We start from the raw sequence: 25,299 nt of genomic DNA on the forward strand, positions 1-25,299 counted from the left end.
TTAACCTCAATGTACATTGTATTCATGTTCTTGAGCATGAAACATATAATGTTGCTACAGCAATTGCGCATTCAATGTGTAATCATGGATACAGAGTGAGCTAGATCTAAGACAACAAATTTTACATTCCTTAAGTAGAAGTAATTGGCACATAATTTCCTCAAGTTCATCATAGTCCCAGAAAAGAAAATAGAGTCTTTAGTTACATAGCTGCACCCATGTTACATGCATTTTACAATCATTATGTTTACCTCTCATACACAAATAGTAGAAATCTTGTGAATGCAGATGTTTAAGACTCGAGACAGCCCCGGTTACACTCCTATGTTTGACACTCACTAACCCTAACCCTAACCAAGGACGTTTTATAGAAGTCCTTGCCCTAACAGAAGCTAGCCTCCTTCACAGACTTTGTGCAAGGCTGGCTCTCATTTTATGGGGGATAGGGGTGGCTCTGGTTGGCAAATTTCAAAGTTGGCTTAGGTTCTTACATTCCAAGAAAGGGAGTTTGCCTAGAAAGGTACATTGCAGTGGAAGGAGTTTCGCCCTGCATTGAAGCAAATCCTCAAGGAAACTCCTTAACAGCCATGCTTTGAGCAATGGCTCTGCAATGGAGGCTAAACGGAATCACATGGGGAACATGGAGGGGTTTGAAACTAATGGTGATGTAGGAACATAGCGCTGTCCACATACATTTGTAGTATGATGGTCAGTGAGTGATGAGTCAGTGAAAGCAGGTATAAAATCATGAGTGTTGTACCCATGCAGGCTAGTATTGTAGAACATGTAACACATTTTGGGTCAATAAAGATAACACTCAAACCCAGTGTCGCCGTTACGCAAATCACTTTAGAGAATCTTGGAGTTATATTTCACATATTACAAAAGGTTTTCATTGGGTTAATTTTTAATGTACATGGCTTTGTACATGTCAGTATTTTATACTGTGACCACCAGTATGTACAATATTGTATACTGAGCATGGCGGTCTGTTTTTCGTCCCACTCATTGTTTAGGAGTCCATGCAGTTAATTTTATTAAACCATTATTAAGTCACTTTACGCTCAGGAAAGTACATTTTCATACATTTGTAGTAACGATTCAGTTTTCTTTGACATATGGTGATTTTTTCCCATCACAATAAGCAAAATTTACAGCCTTAGTATACAGTACAATTCCTAAGGTTTCTTGATAAATTTTCCTATCAGATTGTTGATATTCATACATTTTCTTAACAAATTATCCAATAAAAGAAGACACAATTGTGGCAAGAAAAAATAGAATTTCTTCACTAACAAATAAACTTAATTAATTTTGAAACTGAAATATAACACTACATTATCATCTGTTATGGTCCCATCAGATTACACTCCGTAGACAAATAAACAACAAATCCTTTTGTTATAATGTATGTCATTATGGTAAAATATTTATCCAGCCCTAGTATAAGGCCCAATCTACAAACAGTTTTTACCGATATCTGTGGAGATGTCAGGAGGGATCTAGAACGTAGGGGGCTGGACACCCATGGCGCTTGCAGTCATAAACATATAGCGCAATTTTCCAAATGGCATTATATGCTAATGAGCCTTCCCGAAGTCGGGAAGCATCTACACGCGCGCGAAGCTGTCGGGGACCCCTGCTAAGCTATCGGTAAGGTATTGTACGAATGGTCCGGACCTTTCGGGAGAAATTTTCCTGATATCTTGACGGCAATATTGCAGTTCCATCTAGACGCTGAAAAAAAGCTGTTGGCGAGAGGCTGTTGGCTCGCCGATATCGGGAAAAACTGTCTAGATCGTGTATAAGCTGGTGAAACAGTTCAGTATTCTAGGTACATAAAGAAGCCAGAGACGACCACAGCTATGCCTGCCCCAATCATTGTACCTGCAAATAGAAGAACACAAGTCAAAATTGTAAGACTACAACATGTTTTAATTGTGTTCCTTTAAGGTATTTCGGTTGGCTAAATTGGCATTTTGACCTTCCATTGTTTTCTTATTAATGAATTAAGAAAGAATGGAGCCGTAACGAATATTGATAGATGGGCATGAAAGAATTCTAAATCTGATTTTTTGGGGACCAAATTGATGACGTCATCCTTTTTATTGCCCCTAATATTATTTTTTTCTATGACAAAATACAGCACTTTGGTACATACCACTGCAATGAAACTTCGTTTTTCGTTGCATAATGATGAAAGCTACAGACTCACGGTTGCGCAAATTCATATCTACTAATGATCTGTAGTAATAAGAAAATGCTTGTTTTCATCTACTTAAAAAAAAACAATTCTTAATAACTACAGATCATTAGTAGATATCAATTTGCGCAACCGTGAGTTTGTAGCTTTCATCATTAAAAACATGAAAAACATAGTTTCATTACAGTGGTATGTACCAAGGTGCACCGGTGCTGTATTTTGTCATATAAATATTAGGGGCAATAAAACCTGATGACATCATCAATTTGGCCCCCCAAAAATCAGATATAGAATTTTTTTATGCCCATCTATCAATATTCGTTACGTCTCAATTCTTTCTTAATTAATTAATGAGAAAACAATGGAAGGTCAAAATGCCAATTTAGCCAACCGAAATACCTTAAACCACTTTCATCAACATACTTCACCATGATACAGGACAAAGTGCCTCATGGTACATCTCTGCTTCACAGGTGGTGGCGCACGAAAAAATAATATATATTAAACAAACCATCGAAGAAACATAAAGTCTATGCATAAAATGAATTGAACTGTGCAACTATGTACAGCATAGCCTGCGTACCATCCTCCGTAGTGACCGCTGGCTCAATACTGTCACTTGCTAATCCGTGGTTGGCGAGGGAAAATATTGGGCCAGCGGTCACTATGGAAGATGGTACTCAGCTATGTGCAACAGCCACACCTTAGTAAACAAAAATGTTCCCTACATGCACAGCTGGGTATTGGCAGGGAGGCCAAGATGACTGGCCAACCCCGTCTTAAACAAATCAAGTGCATAATAAGGGTGTAACATACATGTAACAATTAACCATGGAATGAAGCATGCAATAAACAAACAATTGAAATTTCATCCCATTGGGCAGTGGTCTTTGGAAAAACTTACCAATATAACTCTTCTTCCACTTTTCCCATGATGCCTGAGCATTAACCACCTCCTCCCCATCTGTATCCTCCTCCTCCTCCTCTCCCAGCATGTCACACAGGGGCTTCTCTAACTCTTCTGGTTCTGAAAACAGAAATGTACCAAATATCATAACTTACCCAGAAGTAAGCCGGCCAAAGATTTTCAATTCAACCGTTAGGCCACACCGATTTAATTTCTTGGTTCATGGATTCGCTCGCTCCTATTTTTTGGGAAAAAAAATAAAAATAAAAATTACCACTCAGCAAATTTTCACCATTAATGAAACCATTCACCAACTTTCTGGTGTAGCAAATTGGCCTTTATATTATAAGCTCCTTAAAGTGTGGGTACAGGTGCTGTTACTGTACAAAAATAGTGTTTTTGTACTTTTTTCAAGCTGAAAACTTTTTTTCTTTATGTTTTGGATTAGCCGTTACCTTTACCCCAACCATTTTACAATTTTTATTTTTATTTTTACTTCGCCCTTTCGCTCCATATTTTTTATGAAAAAATCCGTGAACCAAGAAATTAAATTGGTGTGGCCTTATGGCCAAAGATCTTCCGGGCTTCACAGAGACTGTCAACAAACTTCAGTTACTGTAACAATTTGAGCAAACTACCAAATGCATTCTAGTGCATTCCTAGGTTCGTCGGGAGGTTGGACAGAATAGCGGACAACTCAAGCGGCAGTGGCAAGTGAGCATAAGATGTCCTCACTGCACAACTTAGTCATGTTCATACGCTGTGAATATCATTGTGTAATAGCAGTGTACTAGTAAATTCACAACGCCTTTGTTTTCTATTGGAATCCAGAATTGGCTTCATCTTGGTTTACCATGTCTTATCTTATTTCCTATTGGACAACCAACATTGTCTTCAGCTGTATTGCTTTCATAGTTAGGTTATAAAAGACCAGTTTCTCCCAGATCACTTCAGTGTCACTGACGAAAGATGGTGGATACCATTTGAAACGTCTGACCGTTTCCAAAATCATATCCAGTTGCTTCAAGTAGCTGCTTCTTGGAGGACCAAAAACAGTGACTTAATTTTCTATAATACATCACTTTAAGATTAGGCAGTTAGCCTTGCAGGGCTTAAAAAGCCTGTGGGAGTCGAATACTCCACAAAACAGATTTCTTTGTAGCGAAATGGACCATTGTTTTGAGTTTTGTCCATTCACATACTGAATCAGGTTCGAACCTGGACCTGATCCTCTGGACCTGAACCGGACATGGACCTGAAAGTTTCTGTACCGGTGCCCACCATTAGTAGTCACTAGTATAGGTTGACCGCTGGACTATTCATTTACCTGGTAGTCTCTCAGCATCATTCTCCACATCATCCGGAGCCAGGGAGATATCCAGCAGCTCCTGACACCTGGCTATACAGTCCTCCACACCCTCATCCTCAAACATGTAGTCACACACGGACAGGTGCGTGTCATACAGCTGCCCAAACACACGCCGAGGGGTGATGTCCATCTCCTCTGGGGGTGGGAAACAAATTCAAGATCGCATTGTATTCTTTGTTTAGAAAACTTACATCTACAGAAAAACAGTGACTCCTTTTTTAGTACCACTGTGCACACTATTAGACATGCCAAAGAATCCATGAAAATCTGGTTTATTCTAGTTAGACCGTCTCCAGCTTCAATTTTTGCCTTGCCGCCGAGGGCGGCGAGGCTTTACGCAAGGTTTCTTCCATGGTTCCATGGACGGACCTGTTAACCTTGCTCTTCCAAAGACCCTTTCAAAGGCCCTTCCAAATCGCCTTTCTCATGGACAAGTTTGACGGCTTAGACATACAATGGTACATCCTCGTTGAATTTTAAACCGTCCATTTTACGTATTTGTTTCTGTTTGCGGTCGGTTCTAAAAGCATTTGATATTTGGCTACATTGAGTGAATGAAGCGTTTGTATGGTAAAATTCCAAATTCATTTTGAGTGGCATGAAATCAAGTGCATTATCTCGCAAAAAAAAATGCATTAGCTATTCATAAAGATGAAATCATTCCCGAATCAGGCTAATAAATTGTATGTGAATATATAAGTAGCCATGACGTCATCAAAACGTTGCAGATCGCATGGGAGACCTTCCGAGACCGCAGCAAAACGCTAACGTGAGTTTAGGAGAGCGCCAGCACAAAACGTCACACGAGAAGTCGCAATAGATAATATTTAGGATCATTTTTTTTATATTTCAAACATCAACCCTAGCCCTGCGGCAAGCAATAAGTGTTTGTTTGCAATGCATATTCTATATGCGCCGCATTTCAGAACGCATGCCTAAGAAACTCCGGTGTGAGTCCAATTTTGTATCAGCAGGTTTGTACGTAGATAAATTTCCTAGTCTTCATAACATCATTTCTTTCAAAGTTATCGCTAATTCAGAAATAAAATGTAACGCCTTGGAATATGTAAGATAATATTCTGGCTACTATAGATGTCAAACTTCTAGTTTTATCGTAGTGATTCCTAAAATAATCATTGTTTTATCTGACTTTGTGAGGCCGTAGCTAACGTTAACGTTAACGTTAGATCAGTTTTCTTTGTGCATAATTTGTCGGACAATTTTGTTACCTTGGTGGTATTTCCCTGACATTGTAGGTTAACAAATTATTAACAAGTGTAATAAATGACGCTGGTTTGTCCGGCCGTGAACATAATTTCATAAACACGAAAAGACGAAGTGAAACAAAACAGCCCCCCTCCCTCTTTTCGCAAGATAATTCTATTTTCACATGATTGAGCACATTCGTGTCTTACTTTCTTGCTTACCAACTAACGTTTGCCATCTTTAAGTGTCTTCTCATGACTGTTTCTATCGTATTGCCTTCATTTTGGTCCCATTTTTTAAAAAGATTTATGCTGTCGGTGGAGAGCAGATCCTCTGTACAACAAATATTGAAGAATGCCATGAAATTGGCTACCCTTTATTCATGTCAAGGTCTATTTAAACCTCCATTGTCATGTGTTTAGAAACCACTAGTATTCTATCAATTAAATATGCAAATGCTCTTTCAGTTGGTTTTAATGTTGACACAAGAAATTGTTTTCCTTCTCTTTCAGTCTTCGATTGCAGATTTCTTCACAGCACAGACCAGACCGTGTTGAAGCCAAAGTGTACTATATTGAATGAAATACACCATCAAGTAGACAAAGTCTAATCACTGCCACTTATTACCAATCCTTGCCATCGTGCAGACTGTGCTTTTGCACTCAATCTTCCAACCCCTGCCACCGTGCAGACTGTGCATTCGCACTCAATACGACAATAAGTTCAACCTCTGCCACCGTGCAGACTGTGCATTCGCACTCAATACAACAATAAGTTCAACCTCTGCCACCGTGCAGACTGTGCATTCGCACTCAATACAACAACAATTTCAACCCCTGCCACCGTGCAGACTGTGCATTCGCACTCAATCCAACTTACAAGTCCAACCCCTGCCTCTGTGCTCTCGCACTCACCGTGCAAACTGCACTTACACACATAACTAAATAAGCTTCTGTCATTGAACAGACATCAAACATAACTTGAATACGCACACTCGAACTCTACATACATTGTACATTTCTAAAGTATAAGTTACTGATTCAACTTATCCATAATGTGTGAAGCTACACTGTCGGGAAACTACCACCAAGGCAACAACATTTTCAATGAAACTAGTAGAGGTAAACAATGTACTGCAAATTCTTTGATAGCTATCCTTTATCACTCTGCTAACAAACAAGCAACTTCCTGGACATCCACAGATCTTGATACTGTACTGTTTGAAGGTGATGCACTTTACAACCGCATAAAACCATCTCTACCGCCTACTGTATCTTACCTATCAGTTGATGATCTGCCCAATTATTGGCAGATTGGAAACAACACTTTGCACATAACAATCAAAGAGCGATATACTGGAGACGTGTTTAGCAGACAAGCATATTATCCCTACTACACATTGCAGACAGCCCTAGAAGAAGCATTTGCTATATCTGACACATGTTTGCTCATAACAGCATCTGGATCAAGTGGTTCCACAGTAGCCTTACTGCATACTGGAAACAAATATTTTGTTTATGATTCACATGCCAGAAGTCGCACAACAGCAATGCCTGATGATAATGGCTCATCTGCTTTAAGTAGGCACATGACGATTACTAACCTTTGTCAATTCTTACAAACACTTAATTGGAAACCAAGTCTAACATGCAACTTTGAGCTTGTAGCAGTGCAATCAGAAAACATCGAATGGACAAGTGATGTTACGGAACTGGATGTACGCTATTTGACACTGACTGACAACAATGAGCCAATGGGATCACACAGCTTTCTACAGGCTCAGAAAGTTAACTCATTAGTACCACCATCTAAATCGGTACTGAATGAAGGCACCTTACAACCTCTAAACCTATCTTCTTTTTATACAAGGACTTCAAAGGGTCAACATGCAAAACTACCGAAGTCACGGGTTCCTCTCTCAGCACTCGGTGTCTAGTGCGGAAGGGGCCTTCCGCACTAGAAGTCTAGTGCCGACGTTACGTCCGCACTAGGTGTCCAGTGGTGAGTCGACTTCAGCACTGAAAACCCCCGATTCACCACTAGAAACCGAGTGCTGAGACTACCTTCCGCACTAGAAAACGAGTGACGATAAATATTCCGCACTAGAAAACGAGTGACGACAAATATTCCGCACTAGAAAACGAGTGACGACAAATATTCCGCACAGGAAAACCAGTGACGACAAATATTCCGCACTTGAAACCGTGAGTGCTGACAGCCTGCCTCTGTTACGTTATTTACAGTTCCGGGCAGTTAAAGGTACACATATACAAAATTAATGTAATACATAAAAGAAGTGTAACAAAACGTTCACCTTGAGCTTGAGAAAGCTGCGTATGGGAGGAAATATCCGTGTCGGGTTTTCAAAGAACAGTACATATCAATTATCTTTCTTATTTAGACATTTTTTTTTCGTGACCAAAGTACAAATGTAGAACTGTCTAAACTGTCTGTAGCCGCCACGCATCAACAAATGATGCATGCGAACGATTGATTGAAAGTAGTCTGCAACTCAAACACGACAAAGGGAGCTGTAATTTATTGGCATTTTGTCTTCGTGATTAATTTAGAAAAAGGGAACGAAGCTGACACACTGTTGACATGAGGTCATCATATACATAACACCATATACATGTAGGATGTAGCGTATGATACACACATGCTGTTTCGAGTTCCGACAGAGACAAGACTAGGGCAAAATTGATTTAAAATACTGAGTAAGTGACCGTCCGAAGGTGAGTAGGCGCTGCTGCATGTCAACTGCATGTCGCTGCTGCATGTTTTTGAGTAACAAATTGGACGCGAGCACTGGAAACCCAGTGCTGATGGTCTTAAAATGATAGTAGCACTCGGCTTCTAATGCCGAAGTGGTCTTAGCACTCGGCCTCTAGTGCCGAAAAGTCACCGAGCACTAGAAATCCCAGTGCGGAACCCGTGACTTAGGTAGATCGGCACTCGGTTATCCAGTGCTCAAAGACCTCCGCACTGGGTAACCAGTGCTGAACGACCTTTGAACCACCCTTCCGCACTAGAAACCGAGTGCTGAGCGGAGATCAGCACTAGAAACCGAGTGTTGGGCGGAGTTCGGCACTAGAAACCGAGTGCCGGGCGGAGTTCGGCACTGGAAAACGAGTGCCGAGACAAGGTGTAGCTCTGGAATTCCAGTGCTGACGGGTCTTCAGCACTCGAACAAAGCCGTTCCGCACTGGAATTCCTGTGCGGAAGTTTCTTCCACACTGGGCCCCGAGTGCCGACGCCAGTTTCTCCACGAATTCCGCACTGGGCGCCCAGTGCGGAACCCGTGACTTCGGTATACTTGCGGTCAACATAATTCTGTGAAACACAAATTGAGTGCAAAGAAACAAGACATGTTCATGTATCAACAAGTAAGTGACACAAAGCAAACAACTAACCAAAATGCAGACAGCTATGCAAACCAAAGAACACAATACACACCCAACATAGCAACAGAAACAGCTGAACAAAATGCTGACGGAATTGCAAAGCAATGCACACATTTTACAACTAAGAAACCACAAACAACTGATAAAAAAGCAGACAGACTTGCTAAGCGAAGAGAATGCTACAAAGCCAGGAAAGAAAGAGAGACAGCTGATAAAAAAGCAGACAGACTTGCTAAGCGAAGAGAATGCTACAAAGCCAGGAAACAAAGAGAGACAGCTGATAAAAAAGCAGACATACTTGCTAAGGAAAGAGAATGCTACAAAGCCAGGAATCAAAGAGAAACAGCTGACAAAAAGGCTGACACACTTGCTAAGCGAAGAGAATGTAACAAAGCCAGGAAACAAAATGAAACATCTGACGAAAGGTTAAAAAGACTTGCAAAACAAAGATTAAACTACAGAAACAAAGCAGCTAATGAAACTTCTCAGCATAGAGCTGAACGTCTAAAGAAGTGCCGTGACTACAAAAGGAATGCAGCTGCTAAGAAGTATGTGAAAGAACATAGCACAGGTCACACTGAGCATAATAACGAAGAGTACAAGTCAGAGTTCCCAGCATTCCATTGCTACATACAGCAGCAACCAAAATACTATTGCATTCTGTGTAGAAAAGTCTTATTTCATGAGCAAGTAAGAGCCTGCAACATTTCTGTAACAGATGCTATGAAGTATGCATATCAAAATAACTCTGATCAATGCCATCTGTGTTCAAAGTGTTCAACTGCTATTGAAAGACAAAAACCGATACCCAATGCTTGGACTAACAATATGGACCCAGGTGATATCCCATCATGTATAAAACAGCTTACTAGAATGGAGACAAGACTTGTCAGCCTGAAGTACACATTTGTAAAGCTGATTATCCTACCAGGTGGACAATATGGTGAACAAGGCCAAGCCATAAGTTTCTCTACCAACATTGAAACATCTTGCAATCTCTTACCACGCTGTCAAAACACATCAGGAATCGTAATAGTACATCCATCCGACACTAATGATAGAACACAAAGAAATGATCCACAATACATTGTGCGATATACTCACATGCATGAAGCTCTAACATGGCTGATCACTAATAATCATCTTTATTCAGGTGTAAACATAGCTTCTTTTGAAGATTGGAAGGAAACATCTTGCGAATTCCATTCAAATGTTGCCAACTATGGTGAAATCGATCAAGCAAATGGATCTTCTAATGTCACAGAGCTGTCTGCTTTTCCCTGCAACTACATCAATCCAAATATTTCCTTACAAGCTCTGTTACAGAGTGCAACAGACACTGTACCTGCAATATCACTCCCTCGTGAAACATCAGCACCACAAAGTATTTTTAAGGAGAAAGACCTTGAGGAACACTGCTTCCCTCAGTTGTATCCATATGGTTGTAATGGCTTCCAACAGACAAGAGAAATACCTATGACAGACTTACAGTACTTCCAGTCACGACTACTTAATATCAATGATAGCTGGAGGAAAAATATCCCTTGGCTCTTTTTTGCTTTGAACTCATATGAAATCAAGAAACTGTACAGTCAGATATCAATTGTGTGTAGAATGCAAAAGCAAGGTAATGATACCTCACAATCTTCACCACAACCTCTGACAGCAGGTGATCTGCGTCAGCATATTCATGAAGATGTTGAAAGCACATCATACACTTTCATGAAGAACATCCGTGGAACAGCAGCATACTTTAAGGACCAACTGCTTAACCTACTAGCAAAAATCAACACAATTGGCCCACCAACTTGGTTTCTTACTGTGTCAGCAAATGACTTGAACTGGCCAGAGCTGTTTATGTCTCTCAATCCTGATCTGACATATGAGGAAGCTAAAGCTTTACCACAGCAAGACAAATGGAACCTGATGAGATCAGACCCTGTCATGTGTGCCATACACTTTAACCGACGCACTGATGCACTGCTACGCTTCATATTGAACAGTCCGCAACATCCTATTGGTGTGATTACAGACCACTGGATTCGTGTCGAGTTTCAATTAAGAGGTTCTCCTCACTTGCACTGTATGTTCTGGGTTGAGAATGCCCCCAACCTTGATACCATAGAAGGAAGGCAAAGAGCACCTGAATTCATTGACAAATATGTGTCCACACAGCTACCTGATGATGAAAACTCTCTCTTACATGAACTAGTGTCCAAATACCAACGGCATCATCACACAAGAACATGTGAGAAGGGACGAACAAAGTGTCGATTTCACTTCCCTCGAGAAGTGTCACAGACCACACGACTCAGGCTAGATGTTGATGCTAATCGCAGCGCACAGTTTTATGTTACAAAACGAACACAACAGGACATCTGGATCAATGCATATAGCCCTACATTGCTCTTACATATGCAGTCTAACATGGACATATAAATGGTTGGGTCAAAGTATGGTGCTGCTTACTATGCATGTATGTACATCTCAAAAGCTGAGCCTGATAATCTTCAAACAGCTATCTATGCTGGTCTGTCACATCTACCACCTAACAGTACAAAAAGAGCACGTTTAGCCCAGATTGGTAACACTGTACTCAGCCACCGCCTAGTTGGAGGACAAGAAGTTGGCTACAGACTTGCAAACCTGCAACTCATACAATCATCGAGACAGTGTCAATCAATGCCAAACCACCACACAAAAGAATGCGTCTGCTCAAACCCAAAGATGACCTCGACAAACTTGATGATTCATCATCTGACATTTTCACAAAGGGAACAGCTCAATACTATGCAATGAGACCACATGGTGATCCCTGGGATACAATGTCATTATTCACCTTTGCCGCAACATACTCCATTACATCCATTGAGCCATCAGAAGCTTCTCAAACTATCAAGTTACAACAATGTGACAGATGGATAAAGAAACGTCAAAAGTTTGCATGTGTTAGAAGTTCAAAACTATCCTCTGGAAATGGAGATGACTATTTCTATGGTCTCTTGTACATGTACTACCCATGGAGAAATGAAAATGACATCCTTGGTGAATATGCTTGTGCTCAAGATGCTTTCTCTGCTAAGAAGGATCAATTTGACAATAGTCTTGCACAGCATTTTCATTTCACATCAGATATAGAACAAGCTATCATGCAAGTACGCCTGCTGTCAGATGATCTAACATCTATTGCTACCACACTTGCCCCCAATGTGACTCACCAACAGTTGCAAACTGAACATGACTTTAACACTGAAGGACTTCATCTTGATGCACAATGGACAGCACAAAATGCAGAACAAGCAGCAGCATCTGTTGCTCAAACTAATAGTATTGACATGATATCTTCAGAAAACCTCACAATGTTACATGATGATTCACTTGCATGGAATACTGTATCTCGCTACACAATGGCTGATGATGCATTCTTTGACGCACTCAATAACATGTCACATGACCAACAGCACGTGTTTAACACAGTGAAAGAACACTTTTTACTGATGAACAGACACCAAGCAGACCGAGCCTCTCCAAAACCACAACCGTTGAGACTCTTCGTGACGGGAGGAGCAGGCTGTGGCAAAAGCTTTCTAATAAAAGTTTTGAATGAGTACTTGATCCGTACATCAAACTGCCCAACATCTCCTGTAATGCTCACTGCACCAACAGGTGTCGCTGCCTACAACATTGGTGGCTTCACAGTACATTCAGCTCTATCACTGCCTGTTGACCATAGCCGAAGAGGTAAAACCCAGTACCTACCACTCAGTGCCGAGAAACTGTCACAACTTCGACGCAAATTCAGCAATGTACACACAGTTTTCAATGATGAAATAAGCATGATCAGCAATGTCAGACTGGAACACATTCACCTCCGCCTATCAGAGATCAAAGACACTACAGCTGACCAACACAGCTACTTTGGGAACCTCAACATCATAGCTTTTGGTGATTTCTACCAGCTCAAACCGGTCTTCGGAAAATTCATATTCGAAGATTCACTAAACCAACAAGAACCTTTCACTCACTTGTGGAGATCACTATTCAAGCCATTATTCTTAACTGTCAATCACAGACAAAAAACTGACAAAGAGTTTACAGAACTCCTTAACAGAGTACGAGTTGGACTGCCAACCAATGCAGATATTGCCCTCCTTTCAACTTGCATCAAAAGAAGAGCAGAGATTGAACAATCTGCCTTTTCCATGGCTCTTCACATTTTCCCAACAAGGAAAAAGGCCATAGAGCATAACATGCAAGAACTGCAAAGACTATATGCTCAAACAGATACTCAGATACATGTACTGACAGCAAGAGATGAAATGACGGATGGTCCTGTCAATGCAAACAACATACCTGAACAAGATCTAATATCAGAAGACACCAGTGAAACAGCAGGACTTCAGAAAGAACTTCGCCTTGCTAAAGGTTGTCGAGTCATGCTACTACGAAACATTCTGAGCGAGGATGGACTTGTAAATGGTGCACAGGGTACAGTGGAGGACTTCCTATCACAAGACTCTGAAAATGACCAACAATACAACTCAAATGTGCCAAGTGTTACAGGAGTCTACGTCAAGTTTGACAATCCCAGGGTTGGTCAAATGTTACAAGACCCTACCAAGAACAATGCTATTCTTATCTCAGCAATCACAGCAAAATTCTTTGCACGCTACAGCACTGTTTTCACCCGGACACAATTTCCACTCCAACTTTCTTACGCATCAACTTGCCACAAAGTACAAGGCCTATCATTGTCAAAAGTTGTACTTGATATAGGACCAAGTGTATTTAGCCCTGGAATGGTATATGTTGCTCTAAGCAGAGTTACCTCACTTGAAGGTTTGGCCATACTAGAGTTTGAACCAAAGAGGATAACAGCATTTCAATCTGTCTTGAGAGAGATGACAAGATTGACTCAAAGTATTACACCAAGTCAACAACCAGACAGTACATGACAATGCTACTACATATATTCTCATGACAGTAAACATAAATTACCTACTGAACAAATACAGAGCTTATTTACTCAATACCATAAATGGCAACCATTGTGGACTGCACATTTAAAACATTTACATACCAATAAACTGTATACCTTCTGATCTGTTCAAATACCCACTATTGACTGTGAAGAATACCTGAAAATTTGCCATTAAAGTTTAAGACTGAAAAAGGCTGTGTTACCTTCAGCTATAATGCAATGAAATACAAATACATGTAGGTAATGCAGCATGGCAGACCGTTGTCGTCACTATGACCCACATCAATATGAAAACCCTTTTGTTTGTTATGAAAATTTACATCATGTCTGAATAGCCCTATACATACGAAGCCAAGCAAACTATGCATGTAGAGAATATACAAACACTGCATTACTTTTTAGAATAGAATTGACACGATTTCACTTCAACCATTCTTTGCATTGTTTACAAATGTCATTTGTGTAAAGACAAACACACCTTCCTTACTTCATTGTGATTAGCACAAATGCACGCTGCTCTGATGAACTACATCAAATATTGCAATATACAAAGCTATACCATCTGATAAACAACACGTTTCACATAAGTTGTTCAATTCAAATTTGTCAGAAGACAATTAATTTATTTTTAACTAATTGTTCAATCTTACCATTATAGATAGTACATATACCTGAACTGCAGTCATTCATATAGTACCCTCTCAACTTACCACAGTACCTCAAATTGTGCATGCAGTACCCACTCAGCTCACCACAGTACCTGGACTCCTGCTGTGCATGCAGTACCCACTCAGCTGACCGCAGTACCTGGACTTTAGCTGTGCATGCAGTACCCACTCAGCTCACCACAGTACCTGGACTCCTGCTGTGCATGCAGTACCCACTCAGCTGACTGCAGTACCTGGACTCCTGCTGTGCATGCAGTACCCACTCAGCTGACCGCAGTACCTGGACTCTAGCTGTGTATGCAGTACCCACTCAGCTGACCACAGTACCTGGACTCCAGCCACGCATGCAGTACCCACTCAGCTGACCACAGTACCTGGACTCCAGCCATGCATGCAATACCCACTCAGCTGACCACAGTACCTGGACTCCAGCCACGCATGCAGTACCCACTCAGCTGACCACAGTACCTGGACTCCAGCCATGCATGCAATACCCACTCAGCTGACCACAGTACCTGGACTCCAGCCATGCATGCAGTACCCACTCAGCTGACCACAGTACCTGGACTCCTGCTGTGCATGCGGTACTAACTCAGCTGACCACAGTACCTGGACTCCTGCTGTGCATGCAGTACCCACTCAGCTGACCACAGTACCTGGACTCCAGCCATGTATGCAATACCCACTCAGCTGACCACAGTACCTGGACTCCAGCCACGCCTGCAGTACCCACTCAGCTGACCACAGTACCTGGACTCCAGCCATGCATGCAATACCCACTCAGCTGACCACAGTACCTGGACTCCTGCCGTACATACATTACCCACTCAGCTGACCACAGTACCTGGACTCCAGCCATGTATGCAATACCCACTCAGCTGACCACAGTACCTGGACTCCAGCCACGCCTGCAGTACCCACTCAGCTGACCACAGTACCTGGACTCCAGCCATGCATGCAATACCCACTCAGCTGACCACAGTACCTGGACTCCTGCCGTACATACATTACCCACTCAGCTGACCACAGTACCTGGACTCCAGCCATGTATGCAATACCCACTCAGCTGACCACAGTACCTGGACTCCAGCCACGCCTGCAGTACCCACTCAGCTGACCACAGTACCTGGACTCCAGCCATGCATGCAATACCCACTCAGCTGACCACAGTACCTGGACTCCAGCCATGCATGCAATACCCACTCAGCTGACCACAGTACCTGGACTCCTGCCGTACATACATTACCCACTCAGCTGACCACAGTACCTGGACTCCAGTCATGCATGCAGCTACCACTCAGCTGACCACAGTACCTGGACTCCTGCTGTGCATGCGGTACTAACTCAGCTGAACACAGTACCTGGAATGCGGCGGTGCATGCGGTAGCCAGTCAGATGACCGCAGGGCCTGGACTCCTGACGTGTATGCGGTACTACCTCAGCTGGCCACAATACCTGGACTCCAGCTGTGCATGCTGTACCCACTCAGCTGACCACAGTACCTGGACTCCTGCTGTGCATGCGGTACTAACTCAGCTGACCACAGTACCTGGACTCGTGCTGTGCATGCGGTACCCACTCAGATGACCACAGTACCTGGACTCCTGCCGTGTATGCGGTACTAACTCATCTGGCCACAATACCTGGACGCCTGCTGTGCATGCTGTACCCTCTCAGCTGATCAAAGTACCTGAACTCCTGCTAACCATACAGTACTCACTCAGCTGTCCTTTCATAGAAATGAAATAAATTAAAATTGTTACTGTATATCCTTGAAATAATGTCTAATTATTTCATATTTATTAGTTGTCGAGGGTCAGAAAATACAACGTCATATTTTAAGACACCTACATATATTTACAACAAGATTAACAGATCAATACAAGGCTTTGGCTACCATAATACGTATTTAGCAGACAAGCAAATTATCCCTACTGCACGCCAACGCACAGCATTTTGCCTTGCCGGGCTTGAAGTGCGAACCCACTTTTTCCTGACGATATTCCTACCACGCGGCAAGGCACAGCTTTTTTTAAAAGATTTCTTGTTTTCTGTCCCGCTGATTGTTTGGGAGCCCAATGCTGTTGATTTTCCTTGTTAGATTCATCAGCCAGCAAAAGGGTATGTCATGCCGTAAGGGGTGGTATAACCCTGTTGTGTGTAAGCATGTCGACCAATGATGATGATGATGATGTTAGATCCATCATTTTAAGCTCATGAGAAAAAACATATCAACACATTTATGCCATGAAGTTTAGATATTTGGGATGGATAGAGTAAAAAAATTCTGTCCCAACAAGCAAATTTCTGTCTCGGGATGAATGGATGGACGAGTCCTGGAGACAGTTCTCATTCCAGTTCTGGTTGTCTTGCTGTACTTGACTTTCCTGCCTAACTACATAAACAAGAAAGACTTGGGAGCCAAACATCTACTTTGGTATACTAGTGGTTAATCTCCAACAGATAACCATACATCTACTTGGAGAATATGGTATGTCTACGTTAACTGATTTGCATTCAAATTTGAACATATAGATAGGTGCCTGGTACATAAGCCATACCTCGATCTGCTGTAAAGTCCTTAACTTCCAACACATCCTCAGCAAGTAGCTCACACCTGGCAGTCAGGCTTCTCACTACATCCTCTCTTATTGCCTGCAGACAGACATGTGGTTGGGAAAGTATTAACGTTACATTAGTTAAATTTATAAAATGTGATTGAAAATACTCCTGGCATGGAAAGGTTAAGGAGATGTTACATACACTTCAGTGCTGAAAATACTTTTTCAGCCAGGTTGCTCAGGTGGCAACCTGGGTCAAATACCAGTTTGAGCCATCAACAATCCAAAGTTATTACTTTCTTCAAATCAGCTACATGTACTTATCCATTATCTTTCCTTCCAGTTAGATGTATATACTTAATAATATGTATTATCTTACCAAGAAAAAATACAAAATCTTAATATGCACAAAGGTGGTGTTCCACCTGCAAGATTTTAGGTTGCGCACTGTGCTACCTGGGTTTACAATTAAGTTGCACCAAGCAAAAGGTGGTTGCATTTGCAAGTGTGCAAGTGGGTAGCCACTATGTACATGAGTTGATACTATGTACTGGAAAATATTTTTTGTTGTTCTTTGTTTACCTGTGATGCCTGTGCGACAGTTGCTTTGCTATGCACATACGCTCTAGCTTGTATAAGTCCCCGAATGAACACAGTCCCTCCACATTCTGTCACCATGGCCTCCTTGGACTTGTTATTTGTCTGTAATAATGAAAATCATTTCATTTCATTTATTCATTAATAACATTACATTGAGGTAAGTACAAACCCTTCTCCTACACAGAGGAAAATAGTGTCATCATACTCCTATTTTGTATAGAAGTAATATGATGACTAGGGGTGGGTACCAGTACAGAAAGTTTAGCTCTAGGTCTGGTTGAGAGGATCAGGTCCAGGTCCGGACCAAAACCTGGACGTAATTGTTTCTAAATGGGCAATACTGAAAACAATGGTCCATTTCACAACAAAGGAATCTGTTTGGTGAAGTATCTTATCTTCACGTAAACAACACTAACTGCATCTGTCAAGTCAGACCAAGTTTGACTGTAGAAAATTTAGTAAAAATGACTGTCAACTCTCCTCTACTTTGCTTCGTTATTTACTAGGACCAATAAGCCTCAAAACACGTGAACGCCTGCTGCCGTAGTGCCGGTATAATCTGTTCATTTTCTAATCGGTCCAAAATCCGGTCTACTGATTTTTTTCAGGTCCGTTTTTTCCGGACTAGTCCAACAAGAAAAAAGGTTTTGTAACGGTATCCAATCCTAGCCCTAATGACGACACTATGTCCCTCTGCATAGAGAAATTACACATATACGAAATGATTCATACCAGTGTGTAATTTTGTGTAATCATCTAGCAAACCTTTCTCTGATGACAGAAAAAATTTGATCTTCAATTTCAAAATCAAGAACAAATCGTAAGATTTCTTACTGCCTTAGAGAGAATCTGTACACAGAACATCTCAGGACCATCACTGGTGGGCTGGTGGGATGTCTTAGACTCCTTGTGTCTTCCCTTTCCTTTACCCTGTTAGCATAAGAACACTTTTTCTAGAAAAATATAATGTACAGGTTCATGAACCACATGAATGCATTTCTTATTCAAGTATGTTGTTCAAATCTATGAGTAAAAAATTCAGTCATCAAAATTTGACCACTCTCAGGCAACTAGCTATGGAGCGCCATGAGTTTGAGCGCAAGAAAAAGCGTACCGTGTTGGGGCACCTCCCGTTACTAGTATTCTTGCATGTCATGATTACATGTTCTAACAGGCACATATTATCTTCACACCAACAGGTAATTTCAAGAGCCACATCATCATTGTGAATCTGTCTGATTATATGAAAATATCATCTACATCTCTCTGTCAAGTCTTATTTTCATAGACAGCACGAATCATTTGTTACAGTCAAATAAATCTTTGGAGCGTTCTCTAGTCTGCCACCTTCACGGCCACACTTCCTTGGGAGTACAATGGTGGCAATGTTTATGTCGCTTCCTTTTGGTTGCTTTTCTACTCAACAAACATTTGAAGACCCATATTCATAGTGTTTTATGGAGCTTTATTTATGTGTATCATGGCAGTTGTGTGACTGCTTGGATGAGTTCGTATAGTTAGCGACACGAGCCGCCAATACGCAGAGGCCGGTGACCACAGTGATTCAGTACTGTCAACATTACTGTTAGAATTCTGCTCTTGAAAAAACATGAAGTAAATATGTTAAAGTATACTTGGAATGCAAATTAAAGCTGTGTGCATGGACTTGGTTTATTTACCTTTGTAATCAGCATAGTCAGTGGCAACAAACACGGTGTACTTATGGATAATAAGATCAGCAAAAAATCCGTACCGTCTTACGACGGGGACCGTCTTAGGGCGGCCCCCGTTAGTACTACTCAGTCAGTGTATTCTGTATCACCCTTGGTACTGGTACCATACCGACAGAGGATCGGATTGCCCACCGGCTCCACAGTCTGGGCTGGGACTGGTCATGAGGGTGATACACCATGTAGTTTAAGTGTCCTCAAACCAAAACTTGTGAGAAGATTAATTACAACATCCGAACCTTGTACCAAAATTTTTGACAGCTAGAAACACGGCTGATGATGATGCAAATTAATTTGATGGAGGCCTGTGTGATACAAGTAGAAGCCCATGCACATGTTACTCTAAAATATGGACAGGTCTTCAATACCCACATCAAACAAATTATCATAGTCCAGGTATGCAATATATCACAGTTATTGAAGACATACATGGCCCTTCTTGCCCTGTGGTGGTTCCTGCGCCTGTAGAGGTTGGTCTCCCTTCCTTAGAACACCATTGAAGGTGCACAAACCCTGCATAATGCACTCACAGAATGGACCGATGGAAGTCTGTGGAAATATTAGAGTGTAAGAAATAATCAAGGCATACAATGCATTTGACTACATAGTAGTCAAGAAGAACTTTGCGATAAGAAACATTGAAAATTTATCATAAGCTGGGATGCAAACTTTTCATGAAGTCATTGCTGTTCCTGCTGCCATGTTGGTGTCCCTATTTGCATAACAGTGAATCATAGCTCATGTGTTCCCAACATTTTACGATCCTCTGACCTCCTCAAATTGCCACCATAAAATGTCTACAGCTCACAAAGAATAAAACACAAAAAGACACTCAGATGGGGACAGCAAAATGGCAGTCAGCACTTTCCTACTTCATTGATATGGAAAATGAGTGAAAACATTTGATATTTTGTCAGTCTTACATCTAACTGCTGGTGTAGAGTCTTTGTTGCCTCCCCCCTCAGTACAGGAATGTTGATGTTGACAGTTACAGCAGTGTGCAGCAGAGGCCACTGGCTCACAAACGACTGGAACTTCCACTCTGCCACAGTACCGCTGTCCTGGAATCCACAGGAAACAACATGTACTGTTAAAAGGATAAATCTAAATTCCCATTCTATACGATTATGAACTACATGTGTATTAAGGGACACTAAGACACTGATACATTTATAAGTAGATACATGTATTACAAAAGATAAGATGAAGCGATCATTACTTACCCTTGGATCTACAACGTTGAATGTCTTTGTAGTAAATCTGTTAACAATTGTCAAGGATAACAAAATTTTCTTCTAGTTGTACTTCTACTACATTCTACAACATAAACTCATTACACGAAAGTTATCACAAACCACAATTTTCCAGTAGGGTGGGCAATACTAGGCAAGATTACATGTTGCATTTCAAAGAAGGAACAATGTCAGGGTTGGGGTCAAGTAGATCCATTCAATATAGCATTTGGTAATTTTAACAGTTGGGGGGGGGGGGGGAAATAGTAGATCTTTTTATCTTAGTGTTGACAAGAAGGTTCTAGCCTCCACACAGGGATCAAATAATTGCGATGATGACATTTTAGTGGTTAAATATCAACTGCTTAAGTTGCTTAAATTTAGTTACCCTTAATAAATCAAGAATTACTGTATACATCTTCACAAGCAAAAAAACGTGATGAAGGATACTTCTTGGTGACACTACATATCTGTAGCACTATTCTGTGCTGTTCCTCCTCCTCTTCACCCCCTGTTCTCACAGCCTTCTGCCAGGGAGTCTTCAGGAGAGTCTTGTGGACTGTGTACAGGACCTGGACCAGTTGGGACTGGATACTCCTGCTCTCTTCTGAAGGCAACACAACAAAGATACCCAGGATGTTCAATCCCCCAGGGAGCATTCTCTGCACCTGTGCAAAAGACAAAAATATATGTCAGAGACGGGCGGCTACATAGACTTTCTGATTCTGATGACCCCCTCCTGCAAAAGTGGTGCGTTCCTGACGTCACTGCTGGAGATAGAAGGGTCATTCTTTATTATTCGTTATTCGTTCTGTGAAAAAGGGCGACGGAGTCCATCTGAAAATTTAGAGGGGTAAGTCCCTACAGTTTAAATTCAGTATTGGATACAAAGTGTTAGCATTTTTCTGTAAAAACATATGTATTTAGGTCAAATAGCGATTACTCAAGAAACTGGATATGATTTTGAAAACGGTCAGACGTTTCAGGTAGCATCCAGCTGGTAATTAGAATCACATACTAGTATGTACTTAGTGTTCTTGTGTAACTTCAATACTGTCTCCACCGCCATATTGGAGGGCCTGCATGCCTTTTTCCGTTAAGCGTTACGAGCCATTTTAATTCACCGTTAATCGTTACCGACCCGCTCTAATTCAACGTTAAGCGTTATCGGTATATTCTTCGTGAAGCGTTATTGGGCGTTTTAATTCAACGTTAATCGTTATTTGCTATCCCGAATTCACCGTTAAGCGTTACCAAGAAATTCTTCGTAACGAGCTATACCCACGAATTCAAATGCGAGATAGAGCCCCTTAAAATGCAGGAAATGGTGTTTCAAATGGTCCAGATTTCAGAATTTCTCCGAGCCTCCCGGCCGCTTGGGGTTGAAATATGTTGCGGAAGCTTCGCCCCCAAAACCTTTTCATTCATACAGATTTCAGTGTCAAACGTAGCGTAGTTTCAGGCAAAATTTACTCCTCGAATGCATAAAATAAGGTTTCCCTGGACCTTTCTTGCGACGGCGTTCACGAGGACATGGCGAAAATATGTTTGGAGCGTTGGTCGTCTCCCAAAAAAATTTTCTCTAATAAAATGTCATTTGATTTAGCTTCGTTGGCCAGCAAAATTTGTCCTTCAAAATGCAGGAAATGGCGTTTCAGACGGTCCTGATTTTTAAATTTTCCCGGACTTATCTTGCAATATCGAAAGCTCGAAACGGTAAAAATATGTCCGAGGCCGGAGATCATAAGTTACAACCATATGTAATTTTGATAAAAATTTCATCATTCTGTCGGCAAAATTTGCCACAAGATGCAGGAAAAGGCATTTCAGAGGGTCATGATTTTTAAAAATTCCCCGGGGGAGAATGCCCCCGGAGCCCCCCCGTGTAGACTATTTGACATTCAGTAGTTTCTAGCGAGGACCAATCAAATAGCTGCTGGCAGATCAATGCCATTATGCAATAACTGTCCAGTCCGAGCTTTTAGCACCCTTGCTTATCATGTAAATGTCGTGAACTCAAACCAAACAGGCATCATTGTTCGTCATTTTGCACCGTGCAAGAGTTTTACTTGTCCACAAACAGCTGTTCTATACTATCAGTTTAAAAGTTTACTTCGGTGACCAAAAGGTGGAGGGACTGTATATATAGCGATAGAGTTGTTGCGCCTTCAAAGTTTTTGAAATGACGGCCCTGTAAGGCTGTATCTTATTTCCGTTCGTATTATTACACGCTCCGTCACTTCAGTTCTATTCATTTCAATTGCACTGTGAAGGTTCATGGCGTAATTGATTAGCGATTGGAATGCTAACTTTTCGACTCGAGTTCGAACCCGACGTGGTGCATTTTTTAGCTTTCTTTTTTTTCGAGAACATTTTACAACTAGTATTTACTTATAAGGTCGTACTTTTGTAATTGAAATGTTGCTTTACATAAGGTTTTGCTTCTTGTCACACACCCAAAAAGTTGTGAGTTTTGTACGGGTCACAATATCTATCGGCGCTATGTCTGTGCATTCGTTGAAAATCATGAGCACGCAGTCAATGTGCATACCTTGTAATTGGAAAACATAGTACGCAGTCGCTTTACTGCAGTATCAAATATAACGTTCTACTTCAAATAACCAGCAAACTATGAAAAGGAATCTCAAAGATTGTAATGTGCATTGCTGTTATCCAACAGCCAGTATGAAATCTACGGACAATAGGTGTGAAATATTCCTCCCTGACCCCTCGCGTGCCACCAGTTTAGTGTTAATTAGTTACTCAGCATCTGAAAGAACCAACTTCATGGGCGTTGACCTCGCTAGAAATCTAGTTCATGTGATTTAGAGACGAGCCCCCCCCCCCCCCCCCCCTACGATGCGTCGCGCCTTCGGCGCTCCATGTGCTGAAAATGTTGTCAGCAATAGTTCAAACACCCTGTAAGAAATTTGCCTCCTCTGGTGGGAACTCTGACCAAGGGAAGCAAATGCCATTGAGACAGCGGACATTGTCCATGTCATTCCTCCGGGTTCTGGGTACCTTTTCCTTCTCACAATGCCATTAGTCAGATATTTTCAACCATATCGAGATAACCTAGTCTAGCGTTGTACGAATAGGAACGAATGTTAATGTTAATGTTATGCTTTGTAACCCCTCCTGAATTTACCGTTAAGCGTTATCGGACCTCCTGAATTTACCGTTAAACGTTACCGGGCCTCCTGAATTCACCGTTAAGCGTTACCTAGACCCCCCATGCAGACCCTCATATTGGTGTCCCGTTTAGCATATCAGTGAATTATAGCTCAATCATCTTGCAACGATCTGAAATAACAACCATTAAATGTCTAAAACTGTGGTTATATATTTATATGTTGCCGACACCTCAGATACCTGTTTTGCATGTTCTGCTATCCACTGAGAGTCTAGACCCTCTGGTTTTGTGGATCCCTTCTTCTTTTTCTTGCCAGCCTGTTGTGAGTCCTCCTCGATCTGAGGAGTCCTGATGAGATGCACCACATAGTCCTCACGCTTCTGTCCATGGGGCTGGAATGGAAAAGAGATTGGAATATTGTGAATCATTTAAGTTCGTCATCATCATCGTCATCATCTTGTCAAGAACATTTCACTGGTGAAAGGTTGAAGGGGATCACGGTTGCTTCAGAGGGGAAAGGGGATATATTCACATTCTTTTCCTTTGCAGTGGAAACAATACCAGTGATCGCGATGATGTCACAGTGACGCAATGGTGGGTACAAAGCAGGTGTTTTGCAAAAGATTGATTTACATATTAACATACTATGCTTTTTTTAAATATCAATTTTTAATCCAATCTACTGACGTCCTGGTAGGCACCAGCCATCGAATACCCCGGATATAAACAACAACAGCAATCACTTGATACTATATGGATCTTAAGGGGACATAATGTAGAAATGAATGTTTAATATTTAATGATTTAAAGATACAGTCAACATTAAAGGTTGTAGGCTGCCTATATCTGTGTAATTTATCTTTGTGACAGATGTTCATAATCTAGCAAGATTTTTCACCATTGTGATCACTGTAGAGTAGATAAAATACATTTATGGGGGTCCTGCCATCCCACTCCCCCTTTGGATTTCCATAGAAAGGTGCACATGCATGCATCACTTTCTAAGTTTCTCCATATGTCTCCAGAAACTGTAAGAAACTTACCTGCCCCACAAGAAGTCCAGTTGTTATTCCTTTGCCAGAAGTCTTCAGAATCTCCTGTATTCTGTCCTGTAACAGATCTTCGGCTATCACCGTCCTACCCATCTCTAGAACGCTTCAAGTTCAAGACGTCTTGTGGACAGCTCTACTTCTTCACTCACAGTAAGCCATGCAATAGGTCGTAGGTCAGTGGAAGGATTCATTTAGACAAATGGGTCTCCAAGATTCAAATATTTTATCAAGGGAACTTGAAAGTATTCACCAT

The 25,299-nt window shown here is 41.4% G+C and overlaps 1 protein-coding gene across 1 annotated transcript; it reads right to left on the minus strand.

Moving 5' to 3' along the window:
- On the minus strand, positions 1 to 25,226 carry LOC118422071 (protein odr-4 homolog). Its single transcript, XM_035829584.1, has 13 exons — positions 25,038 to 25,226; positions 24,234 to 24,386; positions 21,312 to 21,529; positions 20,853 to 20,889; positions 20,553 to 20,690; positions 20,059 to 20,178; positions 18,734 to 18,829; positions 17,882 to 18,001; positions 17,300 to 17,393; positions 4,438 to 4,614; positions 3,108 to 3,230; positions 1,810 to 1,887; positions 1 to 1,450 (listed from the first exon to the last, which is right to left on the minus strand). The coding sequence occupies exons 1-12, from the start codon at positions 25,137 to 25,139 to the stop codon at positions 1,823 to 1,825; spliced, it is 1,443 nt and encodes a 480-aa protein (XP_035685477.1). The 5' UTR covers positions 25,140 to 25,226; the 3' UTR covers positions 1 to 1,450; positions 1,810 to 1,822.
- Positions 25,227 to 25,299: the final 73 nt, after the last annotated feature.

The sequence above is a fragment of the Branchiostoma floridae genome, chromosome 8 (genome assembly GCF_000003815.2).
Source record: "Branchiostoma floridae strain S238N-H82 chromosome 8, Bfl_VNyyK, whole genome shotgun sequence".
Lineage (NCBI taxonomy): Eukaryota > Metazoa > Chordata > Leptocardii > Amphioxiformes > Branchiostomatidae > Branchiostoma > Branchiostoma floridae.

Coding starts and splice junctions, on each gene's coding strand:
- LOC118422071 (XM_035829584.1), bottom strand. CDS start 25,139: ATGGGTAGGACGGTGATAGCCGAAGATCTGTTACAGGACAGAATACAG. Junction 21,530..24,233: donor TAGCAGAACATGCAAAACAG/GTATCTGAGGTG, acceptor TCTTTTGCACAG/GTGCAGAGAATGCTCCCTGG. Junction 20,691..20,852: donor TCAACGTTGTAGATCCAAGG/GTAAGTAATGAT, acceptor TGTGGATTCCAG/GACAGCGGTACTGTGGCAGA.